Here is a 14,162-nt window from a genome sequence, read left to right as displayed (position 1 = left end):
TCCTCCAGGACCTGCTGTTCAAACATCCTTCAACTACTGCTCAGACCTTGGGATTTTCCACTTGCTTTTACGTGTATCCACCATCCTGATTGCCCCTCCTTACTGATGTTCTTACATGTATAAATTCTAATAGAAATCCAACTATCATTTTCACCCGCCCTCAGCCTCCAGAATGGACCTCTCTGTCCTATTATACAGTTTCCAAATATGGAGAGAGAATACTTTGCAAAGCCCTTTTATGTAGAAAGAAGGTGTCTTTGTCTTTGGGGCTGTAACAGGTGAGTATGTTGTACTTACTGATTAGAAGCTGTCTTTTGAGAGGCCATTATGTGGAAAGTTGATTTGCCATTTAATTGGAATACAAATGTTCGAATTTATTTTTTTATTATTAAACTCTTTTTAAGAGTTTAATTAATGTCTCAGGATATGAATTGAATGATTTTTTTTCTCCTTCAGGAACCTCTAAAACATTATACTCCACCAATATGGCTTTATCATCCAGCCCAGGGATTTCAGCTGTACAACTTGTCAGGACAGTTGGCCACACCACTACAAACCACTTAATCCCAGCATTGTGCACAAGCAGTCCTCCAACACTTCCCATGAACAATTCTTGCCTGACAAATGCAGTGCACCTCAATAACGTCAGTGTTGTTTCTCCAGTCAATGTGCATATCAATACACGGACTTCAGCACCATCGCCAACAGCCTTAAAACTTGCCACAGTTGCTGCCAGTATGGACAGAGTGCCAAAGGTTACTCCCAGCAGTGCCATCAGCAGCATAGCAAGGTGTGTGTATGTGCTTATTTCAAGCATCATTCTATCCTTTTCTGCTGGCTCTCCTGTGGGAGGAAAAGACTTTTTTTTTTTTTTACCGTTCAGGTAATAGATATCTGTTGATTGGCTTGCTTTTCAACAGATACTGAATTATCTGCCTAGTGTAAAATGCTGTGACTTACATTATTTATTTGAGGTCACTAGTAGGGTGTTTAAATGCTAACCAGAATGATAAAAACAGGAGAAAACCACATCAAACTGGGAACCATCAAACCAAAAACAGAGCCTTTATTAGAAGCTTCAGTTACTCTTACATGACTTTTCTGTAGTTTAGACAATCTAGAGGATTAGAATTGTTATTAACTTCCATGTCAGAGCTTTACTTTTCAAATCAATTTCGTATTTCCTCAACATTAAACAGAATGGGAAAGTAAATTATTCTATGTGTATATTGAGAATATTCTGGGATTAACTAAATCTAGGATAATGTATTTCAGAGTATTTTTTTAGTATGTTTTTATTGATTTTTTTAGAGAGGGGGAGGGAAAGGGATAGAGAGATAGAAACATCAATAAGAGAGAAACATTGATCGGCTGCCTCCTGCACGCCCTCTACTGAGGTTCGAGCCTGCAACCCGGGCATGTGCCCTGACCAGGAATGGAACCAGTGACCACTTGGTTCATGAGTCGATTCTCAACCCTGAGCCACCCCATCCGGGCTCAGATTATTTTTTATCTTCTTTCTGTGAGAGTAATAGATGAGAACAGTGACTGTTAAAAAAAATTATTTTCACGGGTTAATAACTACACAAGCTTAAACTGGAAAAATTTAAACTGTAGTGGAAAGTAATTTAATATTGTGCTCCTAATGATCATTGTTTTGGAGCATCGTATGCTCCATCTACTGTAAAAAACTTCGGTTGTCCTACGTTATCTATTACATAAGTAATTTATCATTGAAATATTAAATTACTTTCTTTCCTAAGTAAGTAGTTATAGTCAAGTAATTAGGAATTAATAGGGTTTCTCAGCTGAAGGAAACTTCTCATTCCTGTATAGAAATTGTAAAAATGGGGAATGTTCTTGGCAAGTACATGTTTAGTTATAGTACATAAAAATGTATTGTAAATACTAGAGAGTTTTAATGTTTATTTTACTCTTTGCCTTATTATAGAGAGAACCATGAACCAGAAAGATTGGGTTTAAATGGAATAGCAGAGACAACAGTAGCTATGGAAGTGACATAACCTAAAACATGTGGCTTTGACCTGTGCTGATGGTGTGCAGTCATTCATATTCCAGCTGAATGCAAAAGGCGACACTCTGTGGATCACAGAGGTTAACCATGGACCTAAATGGACTACAGTATCTTGGATGTGTAATCGATATATGATGTATATTTTGTAAAATTGGGAAAATCACTACCTTGTAAAATAGTTTATTTGTATCATCAATATTATTTCTGTTACTTGAATAGTAGATATTCATCATCATGCTTTTGCACTTGAATTTGCAACTGAATGGATTTTAAAAAATAATTCTTTAATGGGATCATGAGCATGAAATGGGATCCTACATCACTTGTTTTAACTATTTATTTTGCCATGTTTACATTTTGTATCTTGTAAAAATAAATCCAACTTTGTGTCTAAAAAAGTTAAAGATTCATAGCTAGGAAATGAAATTCTTGTAATTTTTTTCTAAAGGACCTGTAAAGTTTTCACTTGGTTCATTTTGTTTCACACTTTGACTAGATGGACTTTTTGGTAAATACTTTAGTGGCATTTCACTGTCAAATATGAAGTTCAAGGCAAAATAGTATTTTCTATTACTGTGCAGGGGAAAGGGATGGATCGATACATGCAAATTTAATGTAGTAACTCACTTTTCCATATATTTTGAATGTATATTTCTATTTATAATACCAGTTTATAAAAAATAATTACACAGAAAAAAGCGGACTAGGAAAAATTATGCATCTAGCACATTTAAACTGTGCAGATCTGAAAATTTTTCAAGGATTACATTTTATCTGAAGACTGCATATTTTAACTGGCTTTAAAACTGTAACACACCACATAAAGGATATTTTACCAGGTATGTATTGCATTATATCATTGCAATAATTATTGGAAGTCTAGCTATCGAGCCATCCCAGGTGTTGGGAGGGGGGGAGGGTTGTGGCAAGATTGTCTTTTCAATTTTGGAGAGTTTTCCTGTGGCTACAAGGCAAGTAACGGGTTGGAAAAAGTCTGACTGTAAGCGTTGGACACCTTCATAGTGTAGTGTTTTAGTGACTTTTTTTTATACGGTTCTTGTAAATTAGATACGTGTAGTGGTGTTTCAGAATGTTTGTTTATGCACTAGTTCAGACAACTTTCCCTGTTACTTGTTCTTGATAAGTGAAAACTGCAGGGAAATAAAAATACATATCAAAACATGGCCATGCTGCATATGTGTTTATTTCACAATGTGCACACAGTGTAAGTAGAAGTTTAAGAGAGGTGATAGCACTTAACAGCACTTTTCATTTTCACAGTGCTTTCCAAGCATTAATGAAAAGAACTATAAGAAGCTCATCTGTGGGCACTATTGGGTTTCAGATAATCCAATATAAACTACCTTTGATATGAAAAGTTCTTGAAATATTTTGCAGAATTGCAGTATAACAATTCATGGAAATCTCATAAATGAGCCTCATTTTATAAATAGAAGTTTAGAGTAGAATATATTGCAAGGGCGTTTTGTCAAGTAAGTACTGGGAAATGTAAATATTTTTAATGAATATGATTAAAACCATTTCAAACTTACATAATTTTATACTTTACATTTTTTATATCTGCAGTTCTAAAAGTTGTAAATTGATATGACAGTTGAATTAATGGGCCAAGATTCTGCTGAGAGCGGTTTTTATTCAGGTCCTAAATGTGTAAAGCAATTTATGGGCAAAACCATAGAAAAAAATAAATTTAATTTCTTCATCAGTTGTGACCTGATAGGATCCATGCTCGTTTCTGCCATACTACCTCTGGAGTTACTCATTGCTGATGATATAAAGGAAATCATTTTGATTGATATGTATTATGCCTGTTCATTCTGCTTATAGTTGGATGTATCTCTTTGCTGTTAAGAACTTAAAACAACTTTAGTGCCAATTTCAGAGAAAGCTTTTCCATTTTACTGAAGCAAAGCATGAAGTGAATTTGCCTTATATGATATACATGTTAAAAATGATTCAAGTAAAACAAAAGAACAATCCACGTGTACAGTTTCTGGAGATGTGGCAAATCTAGAGTTTATCAGACTGATGACCAGTTTATTTGTTCCTGTTGAAGTAAAATAGAAAAATAAGCCTTTTTTATTTTGGTGGTTGTAACTATTTCACGGATGGCATTTCAGTTACCTGCACACACATTTTTCCACTGCTTTTCAAAAAGTGACAGATATTTATTTTCACCTTATTAACTTGGAGAATAGTTTATTTTTGCCTGGGCTCTCCACTGGGCAGTACCACTGTCTCTCTCAGTTTTCTGCGGAAACTAGTATTGGTCCTTGTAGTTCAGTAAACTCCTAGGGTCCTTGGGAAATGTTTTTTGATGGAGTAGTAGACTTGTTTGTTTTAAATAAAAGGGTAACTCTGGTATGCTTGGGATATCTTGTAATTCTGTGTAGATAAAAATATTTATAAACTAGTTTTCTGTCTTCCTAGGAGTGTACCCGTCCTTTCCTGGTAACTGAAGATGATTATCATGCCCAGCTATTATGATGGTAGCTCTAAGTATATTTCGTGAACTGTTGCATATCTTTCTGTTGCAAAGGACCAAGAGAAAAATAAAAATATCTGGTGGGCACATTTAAAAAACATATACACCATACACACATTCTTTTTTAAAAATAGGGAATACAGTATTTGCAGCCATGTTTAGTGTGTTTTATTACCAAGGTTGTTTTTTGAGGGGAGGGTAGTAAGGAGGGCTACCATTTCAGAAACTTTGCCCTATAATATTCTGCTGTATTTGAGTATAATGCTCTATTTTCAGCCAATTTTGTTGATCAGTAGCAATACACTCTTGACTGAAATGTTCTGTTGTTCCTTAACTGACTTGGCAAATTAAATTTCAAAAGGTTAAGGATATCTCCAGTAATTGTGACTACTTTATCCAGCAAGACAAGTGATATTTTCATCACTAAGCACAACATAATAGCTAGTGCCATGGAACACACCGAGTTCTCTCCTGGTGACTTTTTCATTTAGTCCTGATGACAGTCGTGTGAAGTACTATTATTTTTCCCATTTTACACATCAGGAAAACAAAGTTTAGAGCAGTTATATAACTTGCCCTATGTCTCATAGCTGTAAGTTACTGAGCCAGGAATTAAACTTAGGTGGTCAACACTCTCGAGCCACTGCATCCATCTTTAATGTGAAAGAGATGCTCTTTAAAGAAGTACTCACTGTATTTCTCAGTCCACTTATTGGCAGCATCTGTAGCAGAGTTTTAAAATTCATTTAGAAAACAGCCTCCCTCACTCTTCCACCACAAGGCAATTAATGTTTGCTTTTTACTTCCCAGACTGAGTGCATTAGATCAACTATGGCTTCTAGCCATCTGCCCAGCAAACCCAAACCAATCCGTTTACCCCGTCAGACCTGGCCAGTGAGTGCTATAGCTCTCAGTCAGCACAGGGCACTGGGAGCAGGGTCTGGGCTGAGTTTTGCCCTTTCTGGACCTTGGTTTCCCCATCTGGAAAATAAGCAAGTTTTCCTGACACTCCAGGAAGGCCACACAGACAAGCTTGGTGGAGGTGTATGTATGGCCCATGGGTCACTGGTTTCTCAACAAGGAAATAAATGATGTGGCATCGAAGACTGAGATACAGTTAGTCTAGAGCTTTTTTTAGTCACTAATGCCGTCAAGGCTGACTGGAGTGTGGACAGTTGCCTTTTATGTAATGCAGCTGAGCTTGTGTGGAACTAGTACCAACTTCAGTGACTACAAGTCTCAGAAGGGCATAAGAATTACATTTTTCGGGGGAAGTGTCTGGGGAAACGGGACAGTAGACTATCTGAATTTGTTGAGCTGGGTTTTAGTACCTCTGAGCCATTTAATTGGCTGGTGATTTTACCATCTTCATATCTCTGAACTTGTATCACAGGGCAAATGGGTGGAATCAGGTAACCACCATCTCTGCTATTATCACTATCCGTTGACTTAGCACCATTCAAAAGGATCTGTAACAAATCAGGCCTTCCCACCTGCCTTTTCCTTCTCCTATTGCCTGAAGGGGAACTATTTCTTATTTCAAACACAGGCTTAACCTTTTAGGCTGTGGCTTACTGCAAAGCTTGAGATTTTAAAGTAGGGAAGAGGAAGGTGACACTAAGCCATGTATTTCTCCAGCAATGATTTATTTGGTATAGAACTTTAGGCTTGGGCTGTCTTGAAATGGAATCTTTTATGATGTATCAAGATTAAGGGTTCTGTCTGTACTTAAAGACTTTGTTATTCTCATGGAACTCCCTTGTTCAAATCATTGCATGTTTGAACAAAACCCCTCCTTCACTGGCTGGCTGATGAGAGTAACACTGCAGGTCAAGGAGGTGATAAAATATCTCGGAACATTGACCCTGCCTCAGAATGAACACCTCTTATTCTCAGGAAAGCCTGGGATTCTGCAGTTACTTTCACTGCTAGAACAAAAGACCAACCCCAGTCACAAGAAGAAAATTATTTCACCTGCCATATACAGACTATTGATTTGATCAATGGCACATTCTAGAGCAATGACATTTTCCATTTGCCAATGTTGAAAACCTTTCATTAGTGCGTAGACGAACACCATGTTCTCTTCTGTTCCTCTCTTCAGCCCCAGGACCACTGAAGGTCATGGGCACACACAGCTCCTTGTCTTACTAATGCCTGTCTGTTAGGTGCTTTCTCACTGCTGTGAGTAGATTTTGGCCAGCCCAAGTGAGCCCAAATTAGCAATAGCCAAGATGGACGATTTCAGCTTTCTTTTTTTTAAAATATTTTTTATTGATTTTTAGAGAAAGAGGGAGAGGGAGAGAGAAACATTGATACAAGAGGAAAATATTGATCATCTGCCTCCTGCACACCCCCTACTGGGGACGGAGCCTGCCACCCTGACCAGGAATCGAACCAGCAACTTTTCAGTGCACAGGATGACACCCAACCAGCTGAGCCGCACCGGCCAGGGCAAGGATTTCAGCTTTTAACATAAAACATTGGTTTTCTGCTGCTGAGTAATAAATTGTTACACATGTGGGTGAAGAGTCCAGCACAAGGATGAAATCAAGGTGGCAACAGCTCTGTGTTCTCATCTGGAGACTCAAGGAGGGAAGGATTCACTTCTAAACTCCCTCAGGTTGTAGACAGAATTCACTCTGTGGCTGTAGAACTCAGAGCAATTTGCTTCTGCAAAGCTAGCAATGGAAGAGGGTTTATGCTGTGTGAAGTCTCTTGCCTCGGGGAAGACCCGGGCCTCGTAAAGGGCTCATCTGATTAGGTCAGGCCCATGCTGCCTGATCTGCTTTATTAACTTAGTCAACTGACGAAGGACCTTAATCACATCTGTAAAATCCTTTCACTTTTGCCCTGTTCTATTAGAAGCAAGTCACAGGCCTTCTTCACACTCAAAGGGAGGGAAAGCCTAGATACTAAGAGATGGGAATTACAGGGCTACTCCAGGGTGTGTGCCGTATCTCAATAACTGAATCGACTCCATTAAGTCACCAGGTACTCTAGTGCAAACATTGTGCTACTTTGTGAATCATAAATTCCATGGTCCTAGATGTCAGGCAGGAGGTGACGTCAGTCTGGCGATAAGCCTGCCCATCGTCAGCACATAAGCCTTGTGGAAGAGAGTGGATGAGGTCGGCTAGAGCAAGAGTAGACTGGAAAGAAGATAACTGTAAGCAGCAAAACCTCAGTATCTGGCCAGAGGAAGGCAGGGAAGGTGAGGGACAGAGAAGAGGCAAGGTAGCCATCGAGGAGGAGTATCTGGTAACCCAGGGTGTTGTCTGACTTCCTTGGAAGAACTCCGCAGAAGGAGTGCAAGTGGGTAGAAATGAGCGATTTGGGTTGCTAAGGAAATACAGGTGGCGAGGGTTTAGCAGTGAGGGAAAAGGCAATAATGTGATCAGAAATCCCGAGCCGAAGTCCTACCCAGTGCTTCTCGCCATCGGAAGCACTCAAGTGAGCTTGTAGAAGCACAGATGTGTGGGTCTCATCCCAGGCTGGTTGAATCTCCAAAAGTGAGTCAGGATACCAGCATTCTTTGTATTCTTTTGTTTGTTTGCTTGTATGATTGATTGGTTGACTGGGTTTTTGTATGTTCACCAGATGGTGTTTGTTGACTGCAGCCAAGATTGGGAATGACTAGCCTAATCTTTCTGTGTACTGGTTGTGACGGTGGACAAGTAACTTTGCTGAAAGGTTTAGACTTTATTTCCTTAGCTGTAAAATAAGGAGGGTTAAATTGTTCCCCTAAGTCCCATTAGCTCCAAGGGAATTCAGAGAATGCCTGTCACTGAGCAAGCTCTGTGACACTAGAAATAGTGCTGATTTTAAAGAATTGCTTATAACACTGATTTTCAACCTGTGTACTGCAAGAATTTTTAAAACATGCAATGCCTGACTATTTAGTCAGGGGCACTGACCTCTTGTCCCTTAGATTGCTGAATTACCTAATGACAGCAGCCAACACAACAACAGCCGTCCCGTGTCAGTGAATCTAAGTTACACCTATTTTTTTTCAGATTGGCAAAATATATATACATATTTTTGGTGTGCCGCAGAATTTTAGTAATTAGTTTATGTGTGCCATGAGATGAAAAAGGTTGAAAATTACTGTCATAACAAATGCTTTTCCCTGCTCCTTTAAGGTTTTGAGATCCTATGTTTTTTAAAAAAATAATTGTCTTATGGTTTATCACGGGTGAAAACTGTGATTACTTAAATTCTCCACAGCAATTCATACAAATACCTCACACCTTCCCATTTCAAGCAATCTAAGTTCCCAAATCACCCCAGAACACCAACACACTCAGAATTGTTCTCTGGACCATGGCAGCCAGCACACCCTCTCCAGCTGTACGTTTACTACTGTGGCATTTGACTACGACAACAAAGTTAACTTGCCTAACACACAGCACGCTGGTGGCTTCTCTTTCCAAAGAACCCTGCCTTTCTGTACTCTTCCCTGCCCTAGATTTGAAATTCTGTCTCTCCTGGTGCTTTCAAAATTCATACCCCATCCAGAGCTCGGCTCTGAATTCCGTTCCCCTATTCCCAGGGCTCTGCTGGCACCAACACTTGAGTCTCAGACATGCTCGGACTGTACCACATGCAGACTCTTGCCTGCCTGCTCCCAAGTCCCTTGCCACCACCTCTGCATCCCACCGCCTCTCACCTCAGCCTTCACCGCCTCAGAAATGGCACCGCCACGCACCTAGAGTCATCTTGATTCCTCCCCTTCCTCACCCCCACCTCCAGCCCCGTGACAGTCCATCAACAAGTCCTTCGGCATGAGCTCCAAGATATACGCTGGGGCCACCCGCTTCTGTCCTTGATCCGACTACCACCACCTTGCCCAGGCCGCGCCGTCCCTCGCACTGCGGCAGCCTCATGACACTCCTCCCACTGCCATTCTTGCCCGTCTCCAATCAACTCACGTGATAGCAAACAGCCCTCACAGCTCGGATTGTCTAGTTGTCTCCTAAAGCGCCTCTCCTTGCTTCCCATTTACCCAGGACTGTAAGAGCTGCTGTATCTTGCTCTGCCTGCCTCTCCAGACGCATCCCACATTACTCCCTCGTCTCACCGCACTCGAGCCCCATTGGGGGCCCTGGGTCCTGACTTTAGCAAATGACCTCCGGTCTCAGTGCCTTTGTACATGGACATCCCTTCTGCCTAGAATAGCCCTCTCTGCCTGTTAGCGCCTCATCTTTTAGGCCTTGAGGGACCCCTCTTCAGAGAGCTGTTTGTTCTCTGGCCTTCCTCCTCTGCTACTCTCTGTCCCAGCCCCTTCTCTATCGGTGTAGAAAGAAAATAATTTTAATTGTTTGTTTACTAGTCCCTTCATGAGCCTCATGATGGCAGGGACTTGTTCCCTGTTGTATCTCCTGCACTTGGCACAGACCCCGGCACGTGGCAGTTGCTGAAATATTTGTTGAATAAATAAGGGAACAAAAAACAATTAGAACCATTAGACAGAGTCAAGGGATTTTCTTCTATTTTATTTTAATTGTTATTTTTAAGCTAAAACATGGTGATCACTAAACACAGTTTCATTTCTCTTGGATTTATTAACCAAACAGACTTGAAATCTAAAATAGTTCAATTATGCTTAAAACGATTGACCTGTAGCTTCAGAAACTCGTTTTCGTGGTGAAACTTTCTTGGGAGGTCGCTATCGTCTTCTTTGAGCCATAGACTAGCAGATGGCTGTGGGTGGAGAGTGGCAGAAAATAGGCTTCATTTTAAGATCCCTAAAAGCTATTTTTCTGCTTATATTTATACAGAATTAGCAGTTGTGCTCAAGTATAAGAAAATCTGGGAGCAGATTGGCTAGCTGCTGGTTTTGTCATAGTGTTTGTGAGCTAGAAATATTTCTTCAAAGGTTGCTGTAAGACTCATATCTGGGATTTGTGACTAATGAATGTTTTCTTATGTATTATGCTTTCTGGGTGTATTTTTGTTTTAAAAAATCAGATTTCAACACACTTATTAGGAATGTAGTGAATTAACTAAGCTTCCCACTTATGCTATTTTGGAGAAAGGATGCTTGTTCACACCAAAGCCATGTCAGATGTTTGCCCAAAAATGCAAATAACATTTGTATCCACCTGTTGTTTTATGCTAGCTCTCTTCCAGGTGCCCTTTGACATGGGGTCGGCTTTTCACCTGTAAATCATTCCTTCCTGGATGCTCTAGAAAGTGCTGTTCTCCCCAACCTATGTCACTGCGGGTGACATTTTTGTCGGTGTTTATGAATGAGAAACTACCCTTTTCTTAAAGGTCTTGCCTTTTTCCATTCTGTCTTGGGAATAGATTGCATAGACTTTTTATAACTAAAAAGGGGCCCTACTGATTTTCTCATCTAACTCTCTCATTTTACACATGAAGAAACTAGGACCCAGAGAGATGGAGAAGCTGTCCAGACACCCAGAACCAGATGGTGCCTGATCTGAAATTAACCCTAGAAGGTTCCCAATAACTATGTGACTTCTTAACGTTCATGACCTTGGTCCAACAAATGCTTGTTTGAGTGGGTTTTAGCTCTTAGTTTAAAGTTCTAAGTTTGAAAATATCGGATGGCCATATTACTAATGAGCATTTAGAGAATTTATTATACACATTGCATAGGTTTGAGGACTGTTGAAAACTGCATGCCTTGAAATTAGTATTTTTAGTGTCCATTTGCATTTACAGTAATATTTAAGATTATTACATGTAAATAGAAATTCATTAACTTAAAGAAATTTTTTAATTGCAAGCCAACATTTCAGAAATTTTGGATATATTCACTAACTCAGCCTACTTTCATTGAATTAAAGATATTTATTTGCAAATATTTAAATTAGTTACATCTTTCAAGCTAGTAATTTCACTGAAAAGTCATATATTACTGGAGTGGTGAGCTCCTGCTAATAATGCTCAAGAAACCTATAGGTCACATGGAAATCTGGATAAGGTGTCTTTTGATTTTATTTGCTAAATTTTCAGAATATCTGGATTTATTATTTTATGCAGCAACTGTTGACCATTTGCTTTAAGACACCCTTGGGCACTGTCTGGGATATAAAATTTTAGGTCTTGGCCCGGTGGGGGAAAAAACACACGTGTACCAATGGGGAGGATGGGAACAGGAATCAACAAACCAGGAGCTTGGTTCCGGCTTCTGCGTCTGCCAGAGGGACGCTTGAATCCCCCTGACATGGTTCCCCAACTCCAGGGCTCCACATTACTCTTAAAATAAAAATCCAGCTCTCTACCCTGGCCTGCGCGGCCCTTCTTGACCTGCCGCCTGCTCGACTCTTAGAGCTGGTTTCTCTCGGTCCTCTCCGGTGGCCACGTGGCCTGCTTGGTCTGCCCGGCGCCCACCACGCTGCCCCTACCAGGGCAGAGCCTTTGTGCTCTGCTCCCTCTCCAGTGCTCCTCCTCCACCTCGTCACGTGGCCATAGCTCCTTCTAGATCCTTTCCAGCTGAAATACATACATTCTCAGGGGCCTTTCCCAGCCTTTTCTGAAGTCAGCGGTTCACCTCTCTATCACTTCACTTTCGTTTTACTTTATGTTTTACTTTCGTCATAGCATATATTTCTATTTGAAATTATAGGTGCATTTGTCCATTTACTTGCTTGTGGCCAGATTCTCCTCCTAGACTTCAGCCTCATTAGAGCTGGATCAATGCTTCTCTTATTCCGGGCTCTGTCCTCATTACCTCCTACAGCAGCCTGGAGTGTAAACAGCAGCTCAGTAAGTAGTTTCTAAGTAAATCAGTGAATGAACGGTGCTGGGCTGATTACATCAGGATTTCCTGAGAACCTTAAAAAAGACTTCTGGGCTATTCCTTCAGAGATTCAACTTCATTCCACAATGAATCCTAGCAATCTGCCTTCTTTGTTTTGTTTTTAAATGTTAGAAATTTCTTTATTATTACTTACGAAGCACCAGCTTAAAACTGCAGATAATTTCAAATCTGCTTTTAAATTCTGCCCTCCCCCCAAAAAAATCTTTCATATATTCGGTTTAGGAATCAAAGTGCTAACAGCAAGTGATCCCTTAGGATTTTCCACCTCCCAGTGCCACCTGTTCCAGCTTTTACTACTTTATTAGATTTTCCTGATGCTGAGCTACAGTCTTCATGTAATTCCTACCGATTGGTGCAAGCCCTACTCTGTAAGACCATACAGAATATGTCGCATATTCATTGAAGACCTATCATATACAAAATAGTGTTTTTAGGTGCAGGGACTGAGCAATTAAAACACTGCACTATGAGGTCTCCCATGGCTGGCCCCTTCCACCTCTACAGGTAACCATATTTCCATAGTTGTTAGTTCTGGTTTGTCCCCATAGTGCTTCTCAAAGCAAATATAAGCAAAAAAACCGGCCACAGAACACTCTTTTTTTTATTATTAGATTTATTGGGCATCATTAGTTATTAAGATATTGTTTCAAGTGTACAGTATTGGACTGTCTTCCACAGCAGCTGTACCAGTTTACATTCCCACCAGCAGTGAACGAGGGCTCCTTTATCCCACAACCTCTCCAACACTTGTTATTACCTGTCTTGTTGATAACAGCCATTCTAACATGTGTGAGGTGGTATCTCACTGTGGGTTTGATTTGCATTTCTTTTATATAGATCTGCATCTTTTCATTTGCATCTTTTCCTATATCTGTTGACTATCTGTGTGTCTTCCTGGGAGAAGTGTCTGTGTGGCCCTCATGTTCTTATTTTTCTTCTTTCTTACAAAAAATGGTGCAAACATTATTTTGTACCTTTTTTATTGAAAAGAATACCTGAGAAATCTTTAGTAGTGCAAAGAGAATTTTTTTATAGCTGCATAGAATTCTATTTGGGAATATAGCATTGATTACATCCACATTGCTGACCATTCGGGTTGTTCCCAGGCTTTTGTTCCTGTAAACAGTGCTGTAATGTAGGCGATGGCAAACTTTTTCTAGGAAGGGCTAGATAGCAAATACATATTTTAGACTTTGTGAGCCAAAAGGAAAAATTAAGGTTATTATGTCGATACTTATTTAACAAAAGAAAAAAATGTCCACAAAATTTTTGTTGAAATTCAAAACTGTATGGATGTGGAAATGTAAATTTTATATAATTTTCATGTGTCACAAAATATTATTTTTATTTGGGCTTCTTTTCAACCACTTAAAAATGTAGAACTTATTCTGAGCTTACAGATGGTCTAAAAAGCAGGTGGCGGGCCAGAGTTGGCCAGTGGTCCACTGTTTGTCAGCACCAGCTAGTGAACAGGTGATACCTGTGTCACTTCCCATGCGTGCAGGCCTCTCTGTGAAATAGATTCCCCAAATGGATTTAAAGAGTTAGAGGATATTTACAGTTTGAGTAGGTATTAACAGAATTCTGGAGGGTATGAGATTTTCAAAAAATTTATCTTTATTGTTGAAAGTATTACAGATATTCCCCCCCCCCCATTAACACCCCCCTCCACTTGGGCGTGAGATTTTGCACTCTCACTAGTCATAGTTGAATAGCCATTCCCACCCAGCATCACCACTAGTGTATTGTTAAACTTTGGGATTGTTGTCTCTCTGAGGTGAAAATAGTATTTTGGTGTAGGTTTAATTTATAATTATCTTATAATTGTA

At 39.9% G+C, this 14,162-nt stretch overlaps 1 protein-coding gene across 2 annotated transcripts in view; it reads left to right on the top strand.

Annotated features, from left to right (window-relative positions):
- Positions 1–3,219, top strand: part of EPC2 (enhancer of polycomb 2) — a 98,350-nt gene extending 95,131 nt beyond the window's left edge. For both annotated transcript variants that reach the window (XM_016205556.2, XM_016205549.2), the window contains exons 13-14: positions 457–790; positions 1,952–3,219. In XM_016205556.2, coding sequence (XP_016061042.1) covers positions 457–790; positions 1,952–2,024 — 407 coding nt within the window. In that variant the 3' untranslated portion in view covers positions 2,025–3,219. The remainder of the gene's footprint in view (positions 1–456; positions 791–1,951) is intronic.
- Positions 3,220–14,162: the final 10,943 nt, after the last annotated feature.

Source organism: Miniopterus natalensis, chromosome 8 (genome assembly GCF_054644295.1).
Source record: "Miniopterus natalensis isolate mMinNat1 chromosome 8, mMinNat1.hap1, whole genome shotgun sequence".
NCBI classification, from domain to species: Eukaryota; Metazoa; Chordata; class Mammalia; order Chiroptera; family Miniopteridae; genus Miniopterus; species Miniopterus natalensis.
This window is presented reverse-complemented; position numbering and strand designations above follow the sequence as displayed.